General features: G+C 56.1%; 2 protein-coding genes across 5 annotated transcripts in view; one reads left to right on the forward strand and one right to left on the reverse strand.

Annotated features, from left to right (window-relative positions):
• The window catches only part of RANGRF (RAN guanine nucleotide release factor), a 105828-nt gene that overhangs the window by 59902 nt on the left and 26336 nt on the right, over positions 1–19590 (reverse strand). Inside the window, exon 2 of one of the 2 annotated variants that reach the window (XM_075206421.1) lies at positions 1332–1447. The gene's annotated coding sequence lies outside the window, so the exon portion shown is untranslated. Of the gene's footprint in view, positions 1–561; positions 665–1331; positions 1448–19590 lie in introns of those variants that run through there. The other variant, XM_075206420.1, reaches the window with a different exon arrangement.
• TNFSF13 (TNF superfamily member 13) overlaps positions 778–19590 on the forward strand; it is a 42052-nt gene continuing 23239 nt past the window's right edge. For 2 of the 3 annotated variants that reach the window (XR_012691141.1, XM_075206417.1), the window contains exon 1: positions 779–1501. Coding sequence is in view for 2 of the 3 variants with exons in the window: in XM_075206417.1 (XP_075062518.1) it covers positions 1319–1501 (183 nt within the window). In the remaining variant the exon portion in view is untranslated. Of the gene's footprint in view, positions 1502–19590 lie in introns of all 3 variants that reach the window. The other variant, XM_075206419.1, reaches the window with a different exon arrangement.

Below are 19590 nucleotides of genomic sequence, written 5' to 3' on the forward strand. Positions count from 1 at the left end.
ACTCATAACCCCAGTGCTGTGAGGCAGAAGTGCTAACCACTTCTGTCTTATACTGGAGCCTGTTAGCCCGGTCAGAAGATGACCACAAATATGGAATATGGTATAGACCAGTTACAGTTAATTCATTCTATGTTCTCTTATTACAGGTTTAAGCAATCTGTGGCTCTCTAGCTGTTGTGGAACTACAATTCCCAGAATCCCCTGCCAGCCTTTTCTGCTCCATAGATCAGCTGCAATCATTTCTCCATAGTATAGTCTATTAAGGCACCTTAATAAGCTGTCCAATGTTGGGCAGCAAGGTCACCCTGTACCGAAACTGCCGCTAAAAGCTCTACTCCTGAATGAGGGGTTTCCTCTTCTTATCGGAACTTTAGTTGGTGAAATAAAATATATTGTTTTTAATTCTTTGGTACAACTTTTAGTGAGGGGATTGCTGGATTTCTGTAACTCAATTTTTTTAATTTAATACCACTTGTTTTACTGCGCTGCACACAGTTTTTGGCTGTCAGGGCATGCTGATACCTGTAGTTCCACAACAGAGACAGACAATGCTTTCCTTACCAATCGCCGCCGTTACAGGTGTGCCTGGGACAACGAGTGCTTGTTCTAAGAGCTGAAACTCCAACTGCTGTATGACTGTGTTCTGGAGTTTACCCTTTGCCTGTGTTCCTCTGTCTTGTGCCTTGGGCAGGAAACTGCGAGAGGTGTAAGGGACAGCTCAATCTTTCCCAAAAATGTTGCCTGATTTGCATATCAGGATTTGCCTGGTGAGTCATATAGCTTGTCGCTTCCCACAGACTCGAAGCATTGATTATTGAGGGAGTATAACTGCCCTATTATCATCTCGATGAGCGAGAGAGAGAGAGGGCATCTAAGCTTCAACTTATACAGCGCAGTCTCTTCCACTCAGCATCTCCTGGCGACACTCTCTCGTTCCTTATTCTCTGGCAGTCTCTTACCAGGGCATCTCTCTCTATCACTCCACTATCAATCTGTGGTCAGTCCCTCTCTCTCGTCATTCACTTTCAGTTTCATTGCTCAATTTCTTATTTTCTCTCCCTCCCTGCTGTGAAAGTTGCGCTGTCTGTCTATCCACTACCAGATTATGCTCCAGCATAATCTCTAACTGCACCCTCTTCATCACTCCTCTCCTAAATATCTATCATTTCTAGAAAAACTCTACTCAATTCCCTCCGTCTAACCTTAGATTATGATGCAATAAACCCTTAATCCCCTGGTCACTGGCCCGCCCTTTCTCCTTCTCTCTCACCTCCTCTCTCTCGTTCCCCAATTCACAAACGCCTAAACAGGGCACAGCATGTCCCACTTACCTGCAAGCAGGGTGCTGCCAGACTTGGCCAGGAGTCTGTGGGGAGGGACAGGGGCTTGGCTGGGGGTCATCTTGTGCCTTATTGCTCTGGTCCAGCAGTCAATTCATCTTGGAAACCTGCAGAGAGAACTGTCTCTATTACAGAAGAGTAAAGAAGACTCCAGAGCGGAGGTAAGTGAACTCTTGCAGTGGTCTTCTGGTGGGCTGGTGTCTGGCTAATGGGTTAAAGTTCCCTCAACAATGTTATTACCAACCGTAGTTGTATGTATGATTTCTAGGAACAATGCACTGTTCAAAAGGTACTTAAATAAATCATGTGTAGGAGTACTACAATTATACCAGGACTACAGACATGATGCAGTTATAATGAACAGGTTAGCCACCTCTAGGCCTCCGAAAAAATACACATTATCCTCTACCTGCAGGTGCGTACTAGGCGGCAGCTAAGGTGTAATGTTAGGGACCAGCAGATAGAACTCTTGGTCATATGATCACAGTGACACATTGGAACAGATTTATACATAGTAAAAGTTCTGTGAGCAAGTGTTCCATCTTTGTGAATGAATGTGTTTCTATTCCATTCCCAATCACATGCACAGATTCCATTTTCACTACCTCATATTTCTCTCTGTTTCGGCACTTTGTTAGACTGTTAGGACTATCAGTAATTATATAGATCAGTAGTTTTATACTAAAAAAAAGTAAACATATTACTTTGTGTTTAGTAAATTAAAATAAGAGTATAAATACAATGTGTTTTTTAGTAAACTTGCTCATTTGGAGATTTTCAATTTAGGAAATGAAGGGGTTATTTTCTACTTGTAATAACGACTTTTAGACATTATATAAGGTAGGCAGCAGTGTGGTGCAGGGAGTAGAGACACCCAGTGAGAGCGGCAGCAGTGTGGTGCAGGGAGTAGAGACACAGTGAGAGCGGCAGCAGTGTGGTGCAGGGAGTAGAGACACAAAGTGAGAGCAGCAGGAGTGTGGTGCAGGGAGTAGACACCCAGTGAGAGCAGCAGCAGTGTGGTGCAGGGAGTAGACACCCAGTGAGAGCAGCAGCAGTGTGGTGCAGGGAGTAGTGACACAGTGAGAGCAGCAGGAGTGTGGTGCAGGGAGTAGTGACACCCAGTGAGAGCAGCAGCAGTGTGGTGCAGGGAGTAGACACCCAGTGAGAGCAGCAGCAGTGTGGTGCAGGGAGTAGTGACACCCAGTGAGAGCAGCAGCAGTGTGGTGCAGGGAGTAGACACACAGTGAGAGCGGCAGCAGTGTGGTGCAGGGAGTAGAGACACAGAGAGAGCAGCAGGAGTGTGGTGCAGGGAGTAGAGACACACAGTGAGAGCAGCAGCAGTGTGGTGCAGGGAGTAGACACACAGTGAGAGCAGCAGCAGTGTGGTGCAGGGAGTAGAGACACAGTGAGAGCGGCAGCAGTGTGGTGCAGGGAGTAGAGACACAGTGAGAGCGGCAGCAGTGTGGTGCAGGGAGTAGAGACACAGTGAGAGCAGCAGCAGTGTGGTGCAGGGAGTAGAGACACAGTGAGAGCAGCAGGAGTGTGGTGCAGGGAGTAGAGACACACAGTGAGAGCGGCAGCAGTGTGGTGCAGGGAGTAGACACACAGTGAGAGCAGCGATTTCTAGGAACAATGCACTGTTCAAAAGGTACTTAAATAAATCATGTGTAGGAGTACTACAATTATACCAGGACTACAGACATGATGCAGTTATAATGAACAGGTTAGCCACCTCTAGGCCTCCGAAAAAATACACATTATCCTCTACCTGCAGGTGCGTACTAGGCGGCAGCTAAGGTGTAATGTTAGGGACCAGCAGATAGAACTCTTGGTCATATGATCACAGTGACACATTGGAACAGATTTATACATAGTAAAAGTTCTGTGAGCAAGTGTTCCATCTTTGTGAATGAATGTGTTTCTATTCCATTCCCAATCACATGCACAGATTCCATTTTCACTACCTCATATTTCTCTCTGTTTCGGCACTTTGTTAGACTGTTAGGACTATCAGTAATTATATAGATCAGTAGTTTTATACTAAAAAAAAGTAAACATATTACTTTGTGTTTAGTAAATTAAAATAAGAGTATAAATACAATGTGTTTTTTAGTAAACTTGCTCATTTGGAGATTTTCAATTTAGGAAATGAAGGGGTTATTTTCTACTTGTAATAACGACTTTTAGACATTATATAAGGTAGGCAGCAGTGTGGTGCAGGGAGTAGAGACACCCAGTGAGAGCGGCAGCAGTGTGGTGCAGGGAGTAGAGACACAGTGAGAGCGGCAGCAGTGTGGTGCAGGGAGTAGAGACACAGTGAGAGCAGCAGCAGTGTGGTTCAGGGAGTAGAGACACCCAGTGAGAGCAGCAGCAGTGTGGTGCAGGGAGTAGACACCCAGTGAGAGCAGCAGCAGTGTGGTGCAGGGAGTAGTGACACAGTGAGAGCAGCAGGAGTGTGGTGCAGGGAGTAGTGACACCCAGTGAGAGCAGCAGCAGTGTGGTGCAGGGAGTAGACACCCAGTGAGAGCAGCAGCAGTGTGGTGCAGGGAGTAGTGACACCCAGTGAGAGCAGCAGCAGTGTGGTGCAGGGAGTAGACACACAGTGAGAGCGGCAGCAGTGTGGTGCAGGGAGTAGAGACACAGAGAGAGCAGCAGGAGTGTGGTGCAGGGAGTAGAGACACACAGTGAGAGCAGCAGCAGTGTGGTGCAGGGAGTAGACACACAGTGAGAGCAGCAGCAGTGTGGTGCAGGGAGTAGAGACACAGTGAGAGCGGCAGCAGTGTGGTGCAGGGAGTAGAGACACAGTGAGAGCGGCAGCAGTGTGGTGCAGGGAGTAGACACACAGTGAGAGCAGCAGCAGTGTGGTGCAGGGAGTAGACACACAGTGAGAGCAGCAGCAGTGTGGTGCAGGGAGTAGAGACACAGTGAGAGCAGCAGCAGTGTGGTGCAGGGAGTAGAGACACAGTGAGAGCAGCAGGAGTGTGGTGCAGGGAGTAGAGACACACAGTGAGAGCGGCAGCAGTGTGGTGCAGGGAGTAGACACACAGTGAGAGCGGCAGCAGTGTGGTGCAGGGAGTAGAGACACAGTGAGAGCGGCAGCAGTGTGGTGCAGGGAGTAGAGACACTGTGAGAGCGGCAGCAGTGTGGTGCAGGGAGTAGACACACAGTGAGAGCGGCAGCAGTGTGGTGCAGGGAGTAGACACACAGTGAGAGCGGCAGCAGTGTGGTGCAGGGAGTAGAGACACAGTGAGAGCGGCAGCAGTGAGGTGCAGGGAGTAGACACACAGTGAGAGCAGCAGCAGTGTGGTGCAGGGAGTAGAGACACAGAGAGAGCGGCAGCAGTGTGGTGCAGGGAGTAGACACACAGAGAGAGCGGCAGCAGTGAGGTGCAGGGAGTAGACACACAGTGAGAGTGGCAGCAGTGTGGTGCAGGGAGTAGAGACACAGTGAGAGCAGCAGCAGTGTGGTGCAGGGAGTAGAGACACAGTGAGAGCAGCAGCAGTGTGGTGCAGGGAGTAGACACACAGTGAGAGCAGCAGGAGTGTGGTGCAGGGAGTAGAGACACACAGTGAGAGCGGCAGCAGTGTGGTGCAGGGAGTAGAGACACAGTGAGAGCAGCAGCAGTGTGGTGCAGGGAGTAGAGACACAGTGAGAGTGGCAGCAGTGTGGTGCAGGGAGTAGAGACACAGAGAGAGCAGCAGCAGTGTGGTGCAGGGAGTAGAGACACAGTGAGAGCGGCAGCAGTGTGGTGCAGGGAGTAGTGACACACAGTGAGAGCAGCAGCAGTGTGGTGCAGGGAGTAGAGACACAGTGAGAGCAGCAGGAGTGTGGTGCAGGGAGTAGAGACACACAGTGAGAGCGGCAGCAGTGTGGTGCAGGGAGTAGACACACAGTGAGAGCAGCAGCAGTGTGGTGCAGGGAGTAGACACACAGTGAGAGCAGCAGCAGTGTGGTGCAGGGAGTAGAGACACAGTGAGAGCAGCAGCAGTGTGGTGCAGGGAGTAGAGACACAGTGAGAGCGGCAGCAGTGTGGTGCAGGGAGTAGAGACACAGTGAGAGCGGCAGCAGTGTGGTGCAGGGAGTAGAGACACAGTGAGAGCGGCAGCAGTGTGGTGCAGGGAGTAGAGACACAGTGAGAGCGGCAGCAGTGTGGTGCAGGGAGTAGAGACACAGTGAGAGCGGCAGCAGTGTGGTGCAGGGAGTAGAGACACAGAGAGAGCAGCAGCAGTGTGGTGCAGGGAGTAGACACACAGTGAGAGCGGCAGCAGTGTGGTGCAGGGAGTAGAGACACAGTGAGAGCAGCAGCAGTGTGGTGCAGGGAGTAGAGACACAGTGAGAGCGGCAGCAGTGTGGTGCAGGGAGTAGACACACAGTGAGAGCAGCAGCAGTGTGGTGCAGGGAGTAGAGACACAGTGAGAGCAGCAGCAGTGTGGTGCAGGGAGTAGAGACACACAGTGAGAGCAGCAGCAGTGAGGTGCAGGGAGTAGAGACACAGTGAGAGCGGCAGCAGTGTGGTGCAGGGAGTAGAGACACAGTGAGAGCGGCAGCAGTGTGGTGCAGGGAGTAGAGACACAGTGAGAGCGGCAGCAGTGAGGTGCAGGGAGTAGACACACAGTGAGAGCAGCAGCAGTGTGGTGCAGGGAGTAGAGACACAGAGAGAGCGGCAGCAGTGTGGTGCAGGGAGTAGACACACAGTGAGAGTGGCAGCAGTGTGGTGCAGGGAGTAGAGACACAGTGAGAGCGGCAGCAGTGTGGTGCAGGGAGTAGAGACACAGAGAGAGCAGCAGCAGTGTGGTGCAGGGAGTAGACACACAGTGAGAGCGGCAGCAGTGTGGTGCAGGGAGTAGAGACACAGTGAGAGCAGCAGCAGTGTGGTGCAGGGAGTAGAGACACAGTGAGAGCGGCAGCAGTGTGGTGCAGGGAGTAGACACACAGTGAGAGCAGCAGCAGTGTGGTGCAGGGAGTAGAGACACAGTGAGAGCAGCAGCAGTGTGGTGCAGGGAGTAGAGACACACAGTGAGAGCAGCAGCAGTGAGGTGCAGGGAGTAGAGACACAGTGAGAGCGGCAGCAGTGTGGTGCAGGGAGTAGAGACACAGTGAGAGCGGCAGCAGTGTGGTGCAGGGAGTAGAGACACAGAGAGAGCAGCAGCAGTGTGGTGCAGGGAGTAGAGACACAGTGAGAGCGGCAGTAGTGTGGTGCAGGGAGTAGAGACACAGAGAGAGCAGCAGGAGTGTGGTGCAGGGAGTAGAGACACAGAGTGAGAGCGGCAGCAGTGTGGTGCAGGGAGTAGACACACAGTGAGAGCGGCAGCAGTGTGGTGCAGGGAGTAGACACAGTGAGAGCAGCAGCAGTGTGGTGCAGGGAGTAGAGACACACAGTGAGAGCGGCAGCAGTGTGGTGCAGGGAGTAGAGACACACAGTGAGAGCGGCAGCAGTGTGGTGCAGGGAGTAGAGACACAGTGAGAGCGGCAGCAGTGTGGTGCAGGGAGTAGAGACACAGTGAGAGCGGCAGCAGTGTGGTGCAGGGAGTAGAGACACAGAGAGAGCAGCAGCAGTGTGGTGCAGGGAGTAGAGACACAGTGAGAGCGGCAGCAGTGTGGTGCAGGGAGTAGAGACACACAGTGAGAGCAGCAGCAGTGTGGTGCAGGGAGTAGACACACAGTGAGAGCAGCAGCAGTGTGGTGCAGGGAGTAGAGACACACAGTGAGAGCGGCAGCAGTGTGGTGCAGGGAGTAGAGACACACAGTGAGAGCGGCAGTAGTGTGGTGCAGGGAGTAGACACACAGTGAGAGCGGCAGCAGTGTGGTGCAGGGAGTAGAGACACAGTGAGAGCGGCAGCAGTGTGGTGCAGGGAGTAGAGACACAGTGAGAGCGGCAGCAGTGTGGTGCAGGGAGTAGAGACACACAGTGAGAGCAGCAGCAGTGAGGTGCAGGGAGTAGAGACACAGTGAGAGCGGCAGCAGTGTGGTGCAGGGAGTAGAGACACAGTGAGAGCGGCAGCAGTGTGGTGCAGGGAGTAGAGACACAGTGAGAGCAGCAGCAGTGTGGTGCAGGGAGTAGAGACACAGTGAGAGCGGCAGTAGTGTGGTGCAGGGAGTAGACACACAGTGAGAGCGGCAGCAGTGTGGTGCAGGGAGTAGAGACACAGTGAGAGCGGCAGCAGTGTGGTGCAGGGAGTAGAGACACAGTGAGAGCGGCAGGAGTGTGGTGCAGGGAGTAGAGACACAGTGAGAGCGGCAGCAGTGTGGTGCAGGGAGTAGAGACACACAGTGAGAGCGGCAGCGATGTGGTGCAGGGAGTAGAGACACAGAGTGAGAGCGGCAGCAGTGTGGTGCAGGGAGTAGACACACAGTGAGAGCGGCAGCAGTGTGGTGCAGGGAGTAGAGACACAGTGAGAGCGGCAGCAGTGTGGTGCAGGGAGTAGAGACACAGTGAGAGCGGCAGCAGTGTGGTGCAGGGAGTAGAGACACCCAGTGAGAGCGGCAGCAGTGTGGTGCAGGGAGTAGAGGCACAGTGAGAGCGGCAGCAGTGTGGTGCAGGGAGTAGAGACACCCAGTGAGAGCGGCAGCAGTGTGGTGCAGGGAGTAGAGGCACAGTGAGAGCGGCAGCAGTGTGGTGCAGGGAGTAGACACACAGTGAGAGCAGCAGCAGTGTGGTGCAGGGAGTAGAGACACAGTGAGAGCAGCAGCAGTGTGGTGCAGGGAGTAGAGACACAGTGAGAGCGGCAGCAGTGTGGTGCAGGGAGTAGAGACACAGTGAGAGCAGCAGCAGTGTGGTGCAGGGAGTAGAGACACAGTGAGAGCGGCAGCAGTGTGGTGCAGGGAGTAGAGACACAGAGAGAGAGGCAGCAGTGTGGTGCAGGGAGTAGAGACACAGTGAGAGCGGCAGCAGTGTGGTGCAGGGAGTAGAGACACAGTGAGAGCGGCAGCAGTGTGGTGCAGGGAATAGACACACAGTGAGAGCAGCAGCAGTGTGGTGCAGGGAGTAGACACACAGTGAGAGCGGCAGCAGTGTGGTGCAGGGAGTAGAGACACAGTGAGAGCAGCAGCAGTGTGGTGCAGGGAGTAGACACACAGTGAGAGCAGCAGCAGTGTGGTGCAGGGAGTAGACACACAGTGAGAATGGCAGCAGTGTGGTGCAGGGAGTAGAGACACAGTGAGAGCGGCAGCAGTGTGGTGCAGGGAGTATAGACACAGTGAGAGCGGCAGCAGTGTGGTGCAGGGAGTAGACACACAGTGAGAGCAGCAGCAGTGTGGTGCAGGGAGTAGACACACAGTGAGAGCGGCAGCAGTGTGGTGCAGGGAGTAGAGACACAGTGAGAGCGGCAGCAGTGTGGTGCAGGGAGTAGAGACACAGTGAGAGCAGCAGCAGTGTGGTGCAGGGAGTAGACACACAGTGAGAGCAGCAGCAGTGTGGTGCAGGGAGTAGAGACACAGTGAGAGCGGCAGCAGTGTGGTGCAGGGAGTAGAGACACACAGTGAGCGCGGCAGTAGTGTGGTGCAGGGAGTAGAGACACACAGTGAGAGCGGCAGCAGTGTGGTGCAGGGAGTAGAGACACAGTGAGAGCGGCAGCAGTGTGGTGCAGGGAGTAGACACACAGTGAGAATGGCAGCAGTGTGGTGCAGGGAGTAGAGACACAGTGAGAGCGGCAGCAGTGTGGTGCAGGGAGTAGACACACAGTGAGAGCAGCAGCAGTGTGGTGCAGGGAGTAGAGACACAGTGAGAGCAGCAGCAGTGTGGTGCAGGGAGTAGAGACACAGAGAGAGCAGCAGCAGTGTGGTGCAGGGAGTAGACACACAGTGAGAGCAGCAGCAGTGTGGTGCAGGGAGTAGACACACAGTGAGAGCAGCAGCAATGTGGTGCAGGGAGTAGAGACACCCAGTGAGAGCGGCAGCAGTGTGGTGCAGGGAGTAGTGACACACAGTGAGAGCAGTAGCAGTGTGGTGCAGGGAGTAGAGACACAGTGAGAGCAGCAGGAGTGTGGTGCAGGGAGTAGAGACACACAGTGAGAGCAGCAGCAGTGTGGTGCAGGGAGTAGACACACAGTGAGAGCAGCAGCAGTGTGGTGCAGGGAGTAGACACACAGTGAGAGCGGCAGCAGTGTGGTGCAGGGAGTAGAGACACACAGTGAGAGCGCGGCAGCAGTGTGGTGCAGGGAGTAGAGACACAGTGAGAGCAGCAGCAGTGTGGTGCAGGGAGTAGAGACACAGTGAGAGCAGCAGCAGTGTGGTGCAGGGAGTAGAGACACACAGTGAGAGCGGCAGCAGTGTGGTGCAGGGAGTAGAGACACACAGTGAGAGCGGCAGCAGTGTGGTGCAGGGAGTAGAGACACCCAGTGAGAGCGGCAGCAGTGTGGTGCAGGGAGTAGAGGCACAGTGAGAGCGGCAGCAGTGTGGTGCAGGGAGTAGAGACACACAGTGAGAGCGGCAGCAGTGTGGTGCAGGGAGTAGAGACACCCAGTGAGAGCGGCAGCAGTGTGGTGCAGGGAGTAGAGGCACAGTGAGAGCGGCAGCAGTGTGGTGCAGGGAGTAGACACACAGTGAGAGCAGCAGCAGTGTGGTGCAGGGAGTAGAGACACAGTGAGAGCGGCAGCAGTGTGGTGCAGGGAATAGACACACAGTGAGAGCAGCAGCAGTGTGGTGCAGGGAGTAGACACACAGTGAGAGCGGCAGCAGTGTGGTGCAGGGAGTAGAGACACAGTGAGAGCAGCAGCAGTGTGGTGCAGGGAGTAGACACACAGTGAGAGCAGCAGCAGTGTGGTGCAGGGAGTAGACACACAGTGAGAATGGCAGCAGTGTGGTGCAGGGAGTAGAGACACAGTGAGAGCGGCAGCAGTGTGGTGCAGGGAGTATAGACACAGTGAGAGCGGCAGCAGTGTGGTGCAGGGAGTAGACACACAGTGAGAGCAGCAGCAGTGTGGTGCAGGGAGTAGACACACAGTGAGAGCGGCAGCAGTGTGGTGCAGGGAGTAGAGACACAGTGAGAGCGGCAGCAGTGTGGTGCAGGGAGTAGAGACACAGTGAGAGCAGCAGCAGTGTGGTGCAGGGAGTAGACACACAGTGAGAGCAGCAGCAGTGTGGTGCAGGGAGTAGAGACACAGTGAGAGCGGCAGCAGTGTGGTGCAGGGAGTAGAGACACACAGTGAGCGCGGCAGTAGTGTGGTGCAGGGAGTAGAGACACACAGTGAGAGCGGCAGCAGTGTGGTGCAGGGAGTAGAGACACAGTGAGAGCGGCAGCAGTGTGGTGCAGGGAGTAGACACACAGTGAGAATGGCAGCAGTGTGGTGCAGGGAGTAGAGACACAGTGAGAGCGGCAGCAGTGTGGTGCAGGGAGTAGACACACAGTGAGAGCAGCAGCAGTGTGGTGCAGGGAGTAGAGACACAGTGAGAGCAGCAGCAGTGTGGTGCAGGGAGTAGAGACACAGAGAGAGCAGCAGCAGTGTGGTGCAGGGAGTAGACACACAGTGAGAGCAGCAGCAGTGTGGTGCAGGGAGTAGACACACAGTGAGAGCAGCAGCAATGTGGTGCAGGGAGTAGAGACACCCAGTGAGAGCGGCAGCAGTGTGGTGCAGGGAGTAGTGACACACAGTGAGAGCAGTAGCAGTGTGGTGCAGGGAGTAGAGACACAGTGAGAGCAGCAGGAGTGTGGTGCAGGGAGTAGAGACACACAGTGAGAGCAGCAGCAGTGTGGTGCAGGGAGTAGACACACAGTGAGAGCAGCAGCAGTGTGGTGCAGGGAGTAGACACACAGTGAGAGCGGCAGCAGTGTGGTGCAGGGAGTAGAGACACACAGTGAGAGCGCGGCAGCAGTGTGGTGCAGGGAGTAGAGACACAGTGAGAGCAGCAGCAGTGTGGTGCAGGGAGTAGAGACACAGTGAGAGCAGCAGCAGTGTGGTGCAGGGAGTAGAGACACACAGTGAGAGCGGCAGCAGTGTGGTGCAGGGAGTAGAGACACACAGTGAGAGCGGCAGCAGTGTGGTGCAGGGAGTAGACACACAGTGAGAGCAGCAGCAGTGTGGTGCAGGGAGTAGAGACACAGTGAGAGCGGCAGCAGTGTGGTGCAGGGAGTAGAGACACAGTGAGAGCGGCAGCAGTGTGGTGCAGGGAGTAGAGACACACAGTGAGAGCGGCAGCAGTGTGGTGCAGGGAGTAGACACACAGTGAGAGCGGCAGCAGTGTGGTGCAGGGAGTAGAGACACAGTGAGAGCAGCAGCAGTGTGGTGCAGGGAGTAGAGACACAGTGAGAGCAGCAGCAGTGTGGTGCAGGGAGTAGAGACACAGAGAGAGCAGCAGTGAGGTGCAGGGAGTAGAGACACAGTGAGAGCGGCAGCAGTGTGGTGCAGGGAGTAGAGACACACAGTGAGAGCGGCAGCAGTGTGGTGCAGGGAGTAGAGACACAGTGAGAGCGGCAGCAGTGTGGTGCAGGGAGTAGAGACACACAGTGAGAGCGGCAGCAGTGTGGTGCAGGGAGTAGAGACACACAGTGAGAGCGGCAGCAGTGTGGTGCAGGGAGTAGACACACAGTGAGAGCAGCAGCAGTGTGGTGCAGGGAGTAGAGACACAGTGAGAGCGGCAGCAGTGTGGTGCAGGGAGTAGAGACACAGTGAGAGCGGCAGCAGTGTGGTGCAGGGAGTAGAGACACACAGTGAGAGCGGCAGCAGTGTGGTGCAGGGAGTAGACACACAGTGAGAGCGGCAGCAGTGTGGTGCAGGGAGTAGAGACACCCAGTGAGAGCGGCAGCAGTGTGGTGCAGGGAGTAGTGACACACAGTGAGAGCAGCAGCAGTGTGGTGCAGGGAGTAGAGACACACAGTGAGAGCAGCAGGAGTGTGGTGCAGGGAGTAGAGACACACAGTGAGAGCGGCAGCAGTGTGGTGCAGGGAGTAGACACACAGTGAGAGCAGCAGCAGTGTGGTGCAGGGAGTAGAGACACAGTGAGAGCAGCAGCAGTGTGGTGCAGGGAGTAGAGACACAGAGAGAGCAGCAGCAGTGTGGTGCAGGGAGTAGAGACACAGAGAGAGCAGCAGTGTGGTGCAGGGAGTAGAGACACAGAGAGAGCGGCAGCAGTGTGGTGCAGGGAGTAGAGACACAGTGAGAACGGCAGCAGTGTGGTGCAGGGAGTAGAGACACAGTGAGAGCGGCAGCAGTGTGGTGCAGGGAGTAGACACACAGTGAGAGCGGCAGCAGTGTGGTGCAGGGAGTAGAGACACACAGTGAGAGCGGCAGCAGTGTGGTGCAGGGAGTAGAGACACCCAGTGAGAGCGGCAGCAGTGTGGTGCAGGGAGTAGAGACACAGAGAGAGCAGCAGGAGTGTGGTGCAGGGAGTAGAGACACAGAGAGAGCAGCAGCAGTGTGGTGCAGGGAGTAGAGACACAGTGAGAGCGGCAGCAGTGTGGTGCAGGGAGTAGAGACACAGAGAGAGCAGCAGCAGTGTGGTGCAGGGAGTAGAGACACAGTGAGAGCGGCAGCAGTGTGGTGCAGGGAGTAGAGACACAGTGAGAGCAGCAGCAGTGTGGTGCAGGGAGTAGACACCCAGTGAGAGCAGCAGCAGTGTGGTGCAGGGAGTAGACACACAGTGAGAGCGGCAGCAGTGTGGTGCAGGGAGTAGACACACAGTGAGAGCAGCAGCAGTGTGGTGCAGGGAGTAGACACACAGTGAGAGCGGCAGCAGTGTGGTGCAGGGAGTAGAGACACAGTGAGAGCAGCAGCAGTGTGGTGCAGGGAGTAGAGACACAGAGAGAGCAGCAGCAGTGTGGTGCAGGGAGTAGAGACACAGTGAGAGCGGCAGCAGTGTGGTGCAGGGAGTAGAGACACAGTGAGAGCAGCAGCAGTGTGGTGCAGGGAGTAGAGACACAGTGAGAGCGGCAGCAGTGTGGTGCAGGGAGTAGACACACAGTGAGAGCAGCAGCAGTGTGGTGCAGGGAGTAGACACACAGTGAGAGCGGCAGCAGTGTGGTGCAGGGAGTAGAGACACACAGTGAGAGCGGCAGCAGTGTGGTGCAGGGAGTAGAGACACACAGTGAGAGCGGCAGCAGTGTGGTGCAGGGAGTAGAGACACAGTGAGAGCAGCAGCAGTGTGGTGCAGGGAGTAGAGACACAGTGAGAGCGGCAGCAGTGTGGTGCAGGGAGTAGAGACACAGTGAGAGCGGCAGCAGTGTGGTGCAGGGAGTAGAGACACAGTGAGAGCGGCAGCAGTGTGGTGCAGGGAGTAGAGACACACAGTGAGAGCGGCAGCAGTGTGGTGCAGGGAGTAGAGACACACAGTGAGAGCGGCAGCAGTGTGGTGCAGGGAGTAGAGACACACAGTGAGAGCGGCAGTAGTGTGGTGCAGGGAGTAGTGACACACAGTGAGAGCGGCAGTAGTGTGGTGCAGGGAGTAGAGACACAGTGAGAGCGGCAGCAGTGTGGTGCAGGGAGTAGAGACACAGTGAGAGCGGCAGCAGTGTGGTGCAGGGAGTAGAGACACACAGTGAGAGCGGCAGCAGTGTGGTGCAGGGAGTAGAGACACAGTGAGAGCGGCAGCAGTGTGGTGCAGGGAGTAGAGACACAGTGAGAGCGGCAGCAGTGTGGTGCAGGGAGTAGAGACACAGAGAGAGCGGCAGCAGTGTGGTGCAGGGAGTAGAGACACACAGTGAGAGCGGCAGTAGTGTGGTGCAGGGAATAGAGACACAGTGAGAGCGGCAGCAGTGTGGTGCAGGGAGTAGAGACACAGTGAGAGCAGCAGCAGTGTGGTGCAGGGAGTAGAGACACAGTGAGAGCGGCAGCAGTGTGGTGCAGGGAGTAGAGACACAGTGAGAGCGGCAGCAGTGTGGTGCAGGGAGTAGTGACACACAGTGAGAGCAGCAGCAGTGTGGTGCAGGGAGTAGAGACACAGTGAGAGCAGCAGGAGTGTGGTGCAGGGAGTAGAGACACACAGTGAGAGCGGCAGCAGTGTGGTGCAGGGAGTAGACACACAGTGAGAGCAGCAGCAGTGTGGTGCAGGGAGTAGACACACAGTGAGAGCAGCAGCAGTGTGGTGCAGGGAGTAGACACACAGTGAGAGCAGCAGCAGTGTGGTGCAGGGAGTAGAGACACAGTGAGAGCGGCAGCAGTGTGGTGCAGGGAGTAGAGACACAGTGAGAGCGGCAGCAGTGTGGTGCAGGGAGTAGAGACACAGTGAGAGCGGCAGCAGTGTGGTGCAGGGAGTAGACACACAGTGAGAGTGGCAGCAGTGTGGTGCAGGGAGTAGAGACACACAGTGAGAGTGGCAGCAGTGTGGTGCAGGGAGTAGAGACACAGTGAGAGCAGCAGCAGTGTGATGCAGGGAGTAGAGACACAGTGAGAGCAGCAGCAGTGTGGTGCAGGGAGTAGACACACAGTGAGAGCGGCAGCAGTGTGGTGCAGGGAGTAGAGACACAGAGAGAGCAGCAGCAGTGTGGTGCAGGGAGTAGAGACACAGTGAGAGCGGCAGCAGTGTGGTGCAGGGAGTAGAGACACAGAGAGAGCGGCAGCAGTGTGGTGCAGGGAGTAGAGACACAGAGAGAGCAGCAGCAGTGTGGTGCAGGGAGTAGAGACACAGTGAGAGCGGCAGCAGTGTGGTGCAGGGAGTAGAGACACAGTGAGAGCAGCAGCAGTGTGGTGCAGGGAGTAGAGACACAGTGAGAGCAGCAGCAGTGTGGTGCAGGGAGTAGAGACACAGTGAGAGCGGCAGCAGTGTGGTGCAGGGAGTAGAGACACACAGTGAGAGCGGCAGCAGTGTGGTGCAGGGAGTAGAGACACACAGTGAGAGCAGCAGCAGTGTGGTGCAGGGAGTAGACACACACAGTGAGAGCAGCAGCAGTGTGGTGCAGGGAGTAGAGACACACAGTGAGAGCGGCAGCAGTGTGGTGCAGGGAGTAGAGACACAGTGAGAGCGGCAGCAGTGTGGTGCAGGGAGTAGAGACACAGTGAGAGCGGCAGCAGTGTGGTGCAGGGAGTAGACACACAGTGAGAGCGGCAGTAGTGTGGTGCAGGGAGTAGAGACACACAGTGAGAGCAGCAGCAGTGTGGTGCAGGGAGTAGAGACACAGTGAGAGCGGCAGCAGTGTGGTGCAGGGAGTAGAGACACACAGTGAGAGCGGCAGCAGTGTGGTGCAGGGAGTAGAGACACAGTGAGAGCGGCAGCAGTGTGGTGCAGGGAGTAGAGACACAGTGAGAGCGGCAGCAGTGTGGTGCAGGGAGTAGAGACACAGTGAGAGCGGCAGCAGTGTGGTGCAGGGAGTAGAGACACAGAGAGAGCAGCAGCAGTGTGGTGCAAGGAGTAGAGACACCCAGTGAGAGCGGCAGCAGTGTGGTGCAGGGAGTAGAGACACAGAGAGAGCAGCAGGAGTGTGGTGCAGGGAGTAGAGACACACAGTGAGAGCGGCAGCAGTGTGGTGCAGGGAGTAGAGACACAGTGAGAGCGGCAGCAGTGTGGTGCAGGGAGTAGAGACACAGAGAGAGCAGCAGCAGTGTGGTGCAAGGAGTAGAGACACCCAGTGAGAGCGGCAGCAGTGTGGTGCAGGGAGTAGAGACACAGAGAGAGCAGCAGGAGTGTGGTGCAGGGAGTAGAGACACACAGTGAGAGCGGCAGCAGTGTGGTGCAGGGAGTAGAGACACAGTGAGATTGGCAGCAGTGTGGTGCAGGGAGTAGAGACACACAGTGAGAGCAGCAGCAGTGTGGTGCAGGGAGTAGAGACACACAGTGAGAGCGGCAGCAGTGTGGTGCAGGGAGTAGAGACACAGTGAGAGCGGCAGCAGTGTGGTGCAGGGAGTAGACACACAGTGAGAGTGGCAGCAGTGTGGTGCAGGGAGTAGAGACACACAGTGAGAGCAGCAGCAGTGTGGTGCAGGGAGTAGAGACACACAGTGAGAGCGGCAGCAGTGTGGTGCAGGGAGTAGAGACACAGTGAGAGCGGCAGCAGTGTGGTGCAGGGAGTAGAGACACAGAGAGAGCAGCAGCAGTGTGGTGCAGGGAGTAGAGACACAGTGAGAGCGGCAGCAGTGTGGTGCAGGGAGTAGAGACACAGTGAGAGCGGCAGCAGTGTGGTGCAGGGAGTAGAGACACACAGTGAGAGCAGCAGCAGTGTGGTGCAGGGAGTAGAGACACACAGTGAGAGCGGCAGTAGTGTGGTGCAGGGAGTAGAGACACAGAGAGAGCAGCAGCAGTGTGGTGCAGGGAGTAGACACACAGTGAGAGCGGCAGCAGTGTGGTGCAGGGAGTAGAGACACAGTGAGAGCAGCAGCAGTGTGGTGCAGGGAGTAGACACACAGTGAGAGCGGCAGCAGTGTGGTGCAGGGAGTAGAGACACAGTGAGAGCGGCAGCAGTGTGGTGCAGGGAGTAGACACACAGTGAGAGTGGCAGCAGTGTGGTGCAGGGAGTAGAGACACAGTGAGAGCGGCAGCAGTGTGGTGCAGGGAGTATAGACACAGTGAGAGCAGCAGCAGTGTGGTGCAGGGAGTAGAGACACAGTGAGAGCGGCAGCAGTGTGGTGCAGGGAGTAGAGACACAGTGAGAGCGGCAGCAGTGTGGTGCAGGGAGTATAGACACAGTGAGAGCAGCAGCAGTGTGGTGCAGGGAGTATAGACACAGTGAGAGCAGCAGCAGTGTGGTGCAGGGAGTAGAGACACAAAGAGAGTGGCAGCAGTGTGGTGCAGGGAGTAGACACACAGTGAGAACAGCAGGAGTGTGGTGCAGGGAGTAGACACACAGTGAGAGCGGCAGCAGTGTGGTGCAGGGAGTAGAGACACACAGTGAGAGCGGCAGCAGTGTGGTGCAGGGAGTAGAGACACAGAGAGAGCAGCAGCAGTGTGGTGCAGGGAGTAGAGACACAGTGAGAGCAGCAGCAGTGTGGTGCAGGGAGTAGAGACACAGTGAGAGCGGCAGCAGTGTGGTGCAGGGAGTAGAGACACAGTGAGAGCAGCAGCAGTGTGGTGCAGGGAGTAGAGACACAGTGAGAGCAGCAGCAGTGTGGTGCAGGGAGTAGAGACACAGTGAGAGCAGCAGCAGTGTGGTGCAGGGAGTAGAGACACACAGTGAGAGCGGCAGCAGTGTGGTGCAGGGAGTAGAGACACACAGTGAGAGCAGCAGCAGTGTGGTGCAGGGAGTAGAGACACACAGTGAGAGCAGCAGCAGTGTGGTGCAGGGAGTAGAGACACACAGTGAGAGCGGCAGCAGTGTGGTGCAGGGAGTAGAGACACAGTGAGAGCGGCAGCAGTGTGGTGCAGGGAGTAGAGACACAGTGAGAGCGGCAGCAGTGTGGTGCAGGGAGTAGACACACAGTGAGAGCGGCAGTAGTGTGGTGCAGGGAGTAGAGACACACAGTGAGAGCAGCAGCAGTGTGGTGCAGGGAGTAGAGACACAGTGAGAGCGGCAGCAGTGTGGTGCAGGGAGTAGAGACACACAGTGAGAGCGGCAGCAGTGTGGTGCAGGGAGTAGAAACACAGTGAGAGCGGCAGCAGTGTGGTGCAGGGAGTAGAGACACAGTGAGAGCGGCAGCAGTGTGGTGCAGGGAGTAGAGACACAGTGAGAGCGGCAGCAGTGTGGTGCAGGGAGTAGAGACACAGAGAGAGCAGCAGCAGTGTGGTGCAAGGAGTAGAGACACCCAGTGAGAGCGGCAGCAGTGTGGTGCAGGGAGTAGAGACACAGAGAGAGCAGCAGGAGTGTGGTGCAGGGAGTAGAGACACACAGTGAGAGCGGCAGCAGTGTGGTGCAGGGAGTAGAGACACAGTGAGAGCGGCAGCAGTGTGGTGCAGGGAGTAGAGACACAGAGAGAGCAGCAGCAGTGTGGTGCAAGGAGTAGAGACACCCAGTGAGAGCGGCAGCAGTGTGGTGCAGGGAGTAGAGACACAGAGAGAGCAGCAGGAGTGTGGTGCAGGGAGTAGAGACACACAGTGAGAGCGGCAGCAGTGTGGTGCAGGGAGTAGAGACACAGTGAGATTGGCAGCAGTGTGGTGCAGGGAGTAGAGACACACAGTGAGAGCAGCAGCAGTGTGGTGCAGGGAGTAGAGACACAGTGAGAGCGGCAGCAGTGTGGTGCAGGGAGTAGAGACACAGTGAGAGCGGCAGCAGTGTGGTGCAGGGAGTAGAGACACAGAGAGAGCAGCAGCAGTGTGGTGCAGGGAGTAGAGACACAGTGAGAGCGGCAGCAGTGTGGTGCAGGGAGTAGAGACACAGTGAGAGCGGCAGCAGTGTGGTGCAGGGAGTAGAGACACAGAGAGAGCAGCAGCAGTGTGGTGCAGGGAGTAGACACACAGTGAGAGCGGCAGCAGTGTGGTGCAGGGAGTAGAGACACAGTGAGAGCAGCAGCAGTGTGGTGCAGGGAGTAGACACACAGTGAGAGCGGCAGCAGTGTGGTGCAGGGAGTAGAGACACAGTGAGAGCGGCAGCAGTGTGGTGCAGGGAGTAGACACACAGTGAGAGTGGCAGCAGTGTGGTGCAGGGAGTAGAGACACAGTGAGAGCGGCAGCAGTGTGGTGCAGGGAGTAGAGACACAGTGAGAGCAGCAGCAGTGTGGTGCAGGGAGTATAGACACAGTGAGAGCAGCAGCAGTGTGGTGCAGGGAGTAGAGACACAGTGAGAGCAGCAGCAGTGTGGTGCAGGGAGTATAGACACAGTGAGAGCAGCAGCAGTGTGGTGCAGGGAGTAGAGACACAAAGAGAGTGGCAGCAGTGTGGTGCAGGGAGTAGACACACAGTGAGAGCAGCAGGAGTGTGGTGCAGGGAGTAGAGACACTTAGTGAGAGCGGCAGCAGTGTGGTGCAGGGAGTAGACACACAGTGAGAGCGGCAGCAGTGTGGTGCAGGGAGTAGACACACAGTGAGAGCGGTAGCAGTGTGGTGCAGGGAGTAGAGACACAGTGAGAGCAGCAGGAGTGTGGTGCAGGGAGTAGAGACACAGTGAGAGCAGCAGCAGTGTGGTGCAGGGAGTAGACACACAGTGAGAGCGGCAGCAGTGTGATGCAGGGAGTAGAGACACAGTGAGAATGGCAGCAGTGTGGTGCAGGGAGTAGAGACACAGAGAGAGCGGCAGCAGTGTGGTGCAGGGAGTAGAGACACAGTGAGAGCGGCAGCAGTGTGGTGCAGGGAGTAGAGACACACAGTGAGAGCGGCAGCAGTGTGGTGCAGGGAGTAGAGACACAGTGAGAGCAGCAGCAGTGTGGTGCAGGGAGTAGAGACACACAGTGAGAGCAGCAGCAGTGTGGTGCAGGGAGTAGAGACACAAAGAGAGCGGCAGCAGTGTGGTGCAGGGAGTA

This window comes from Mixophyes fleayi, chromosome 4, assembly GCF_038048845.1.
Source record: "Mixophyes fleayi isolate aMixFle1 chromosome 4, aMixFle1.hap1, whole genome shotgun sequence".
Taxonomy (NCBI): domain Eukaryota; kingdom Metazoa; phylum Chordata; class Amphibia; order Anura; family Limnodynastidae; genus Mixophyes; species Mixophyes fleayi.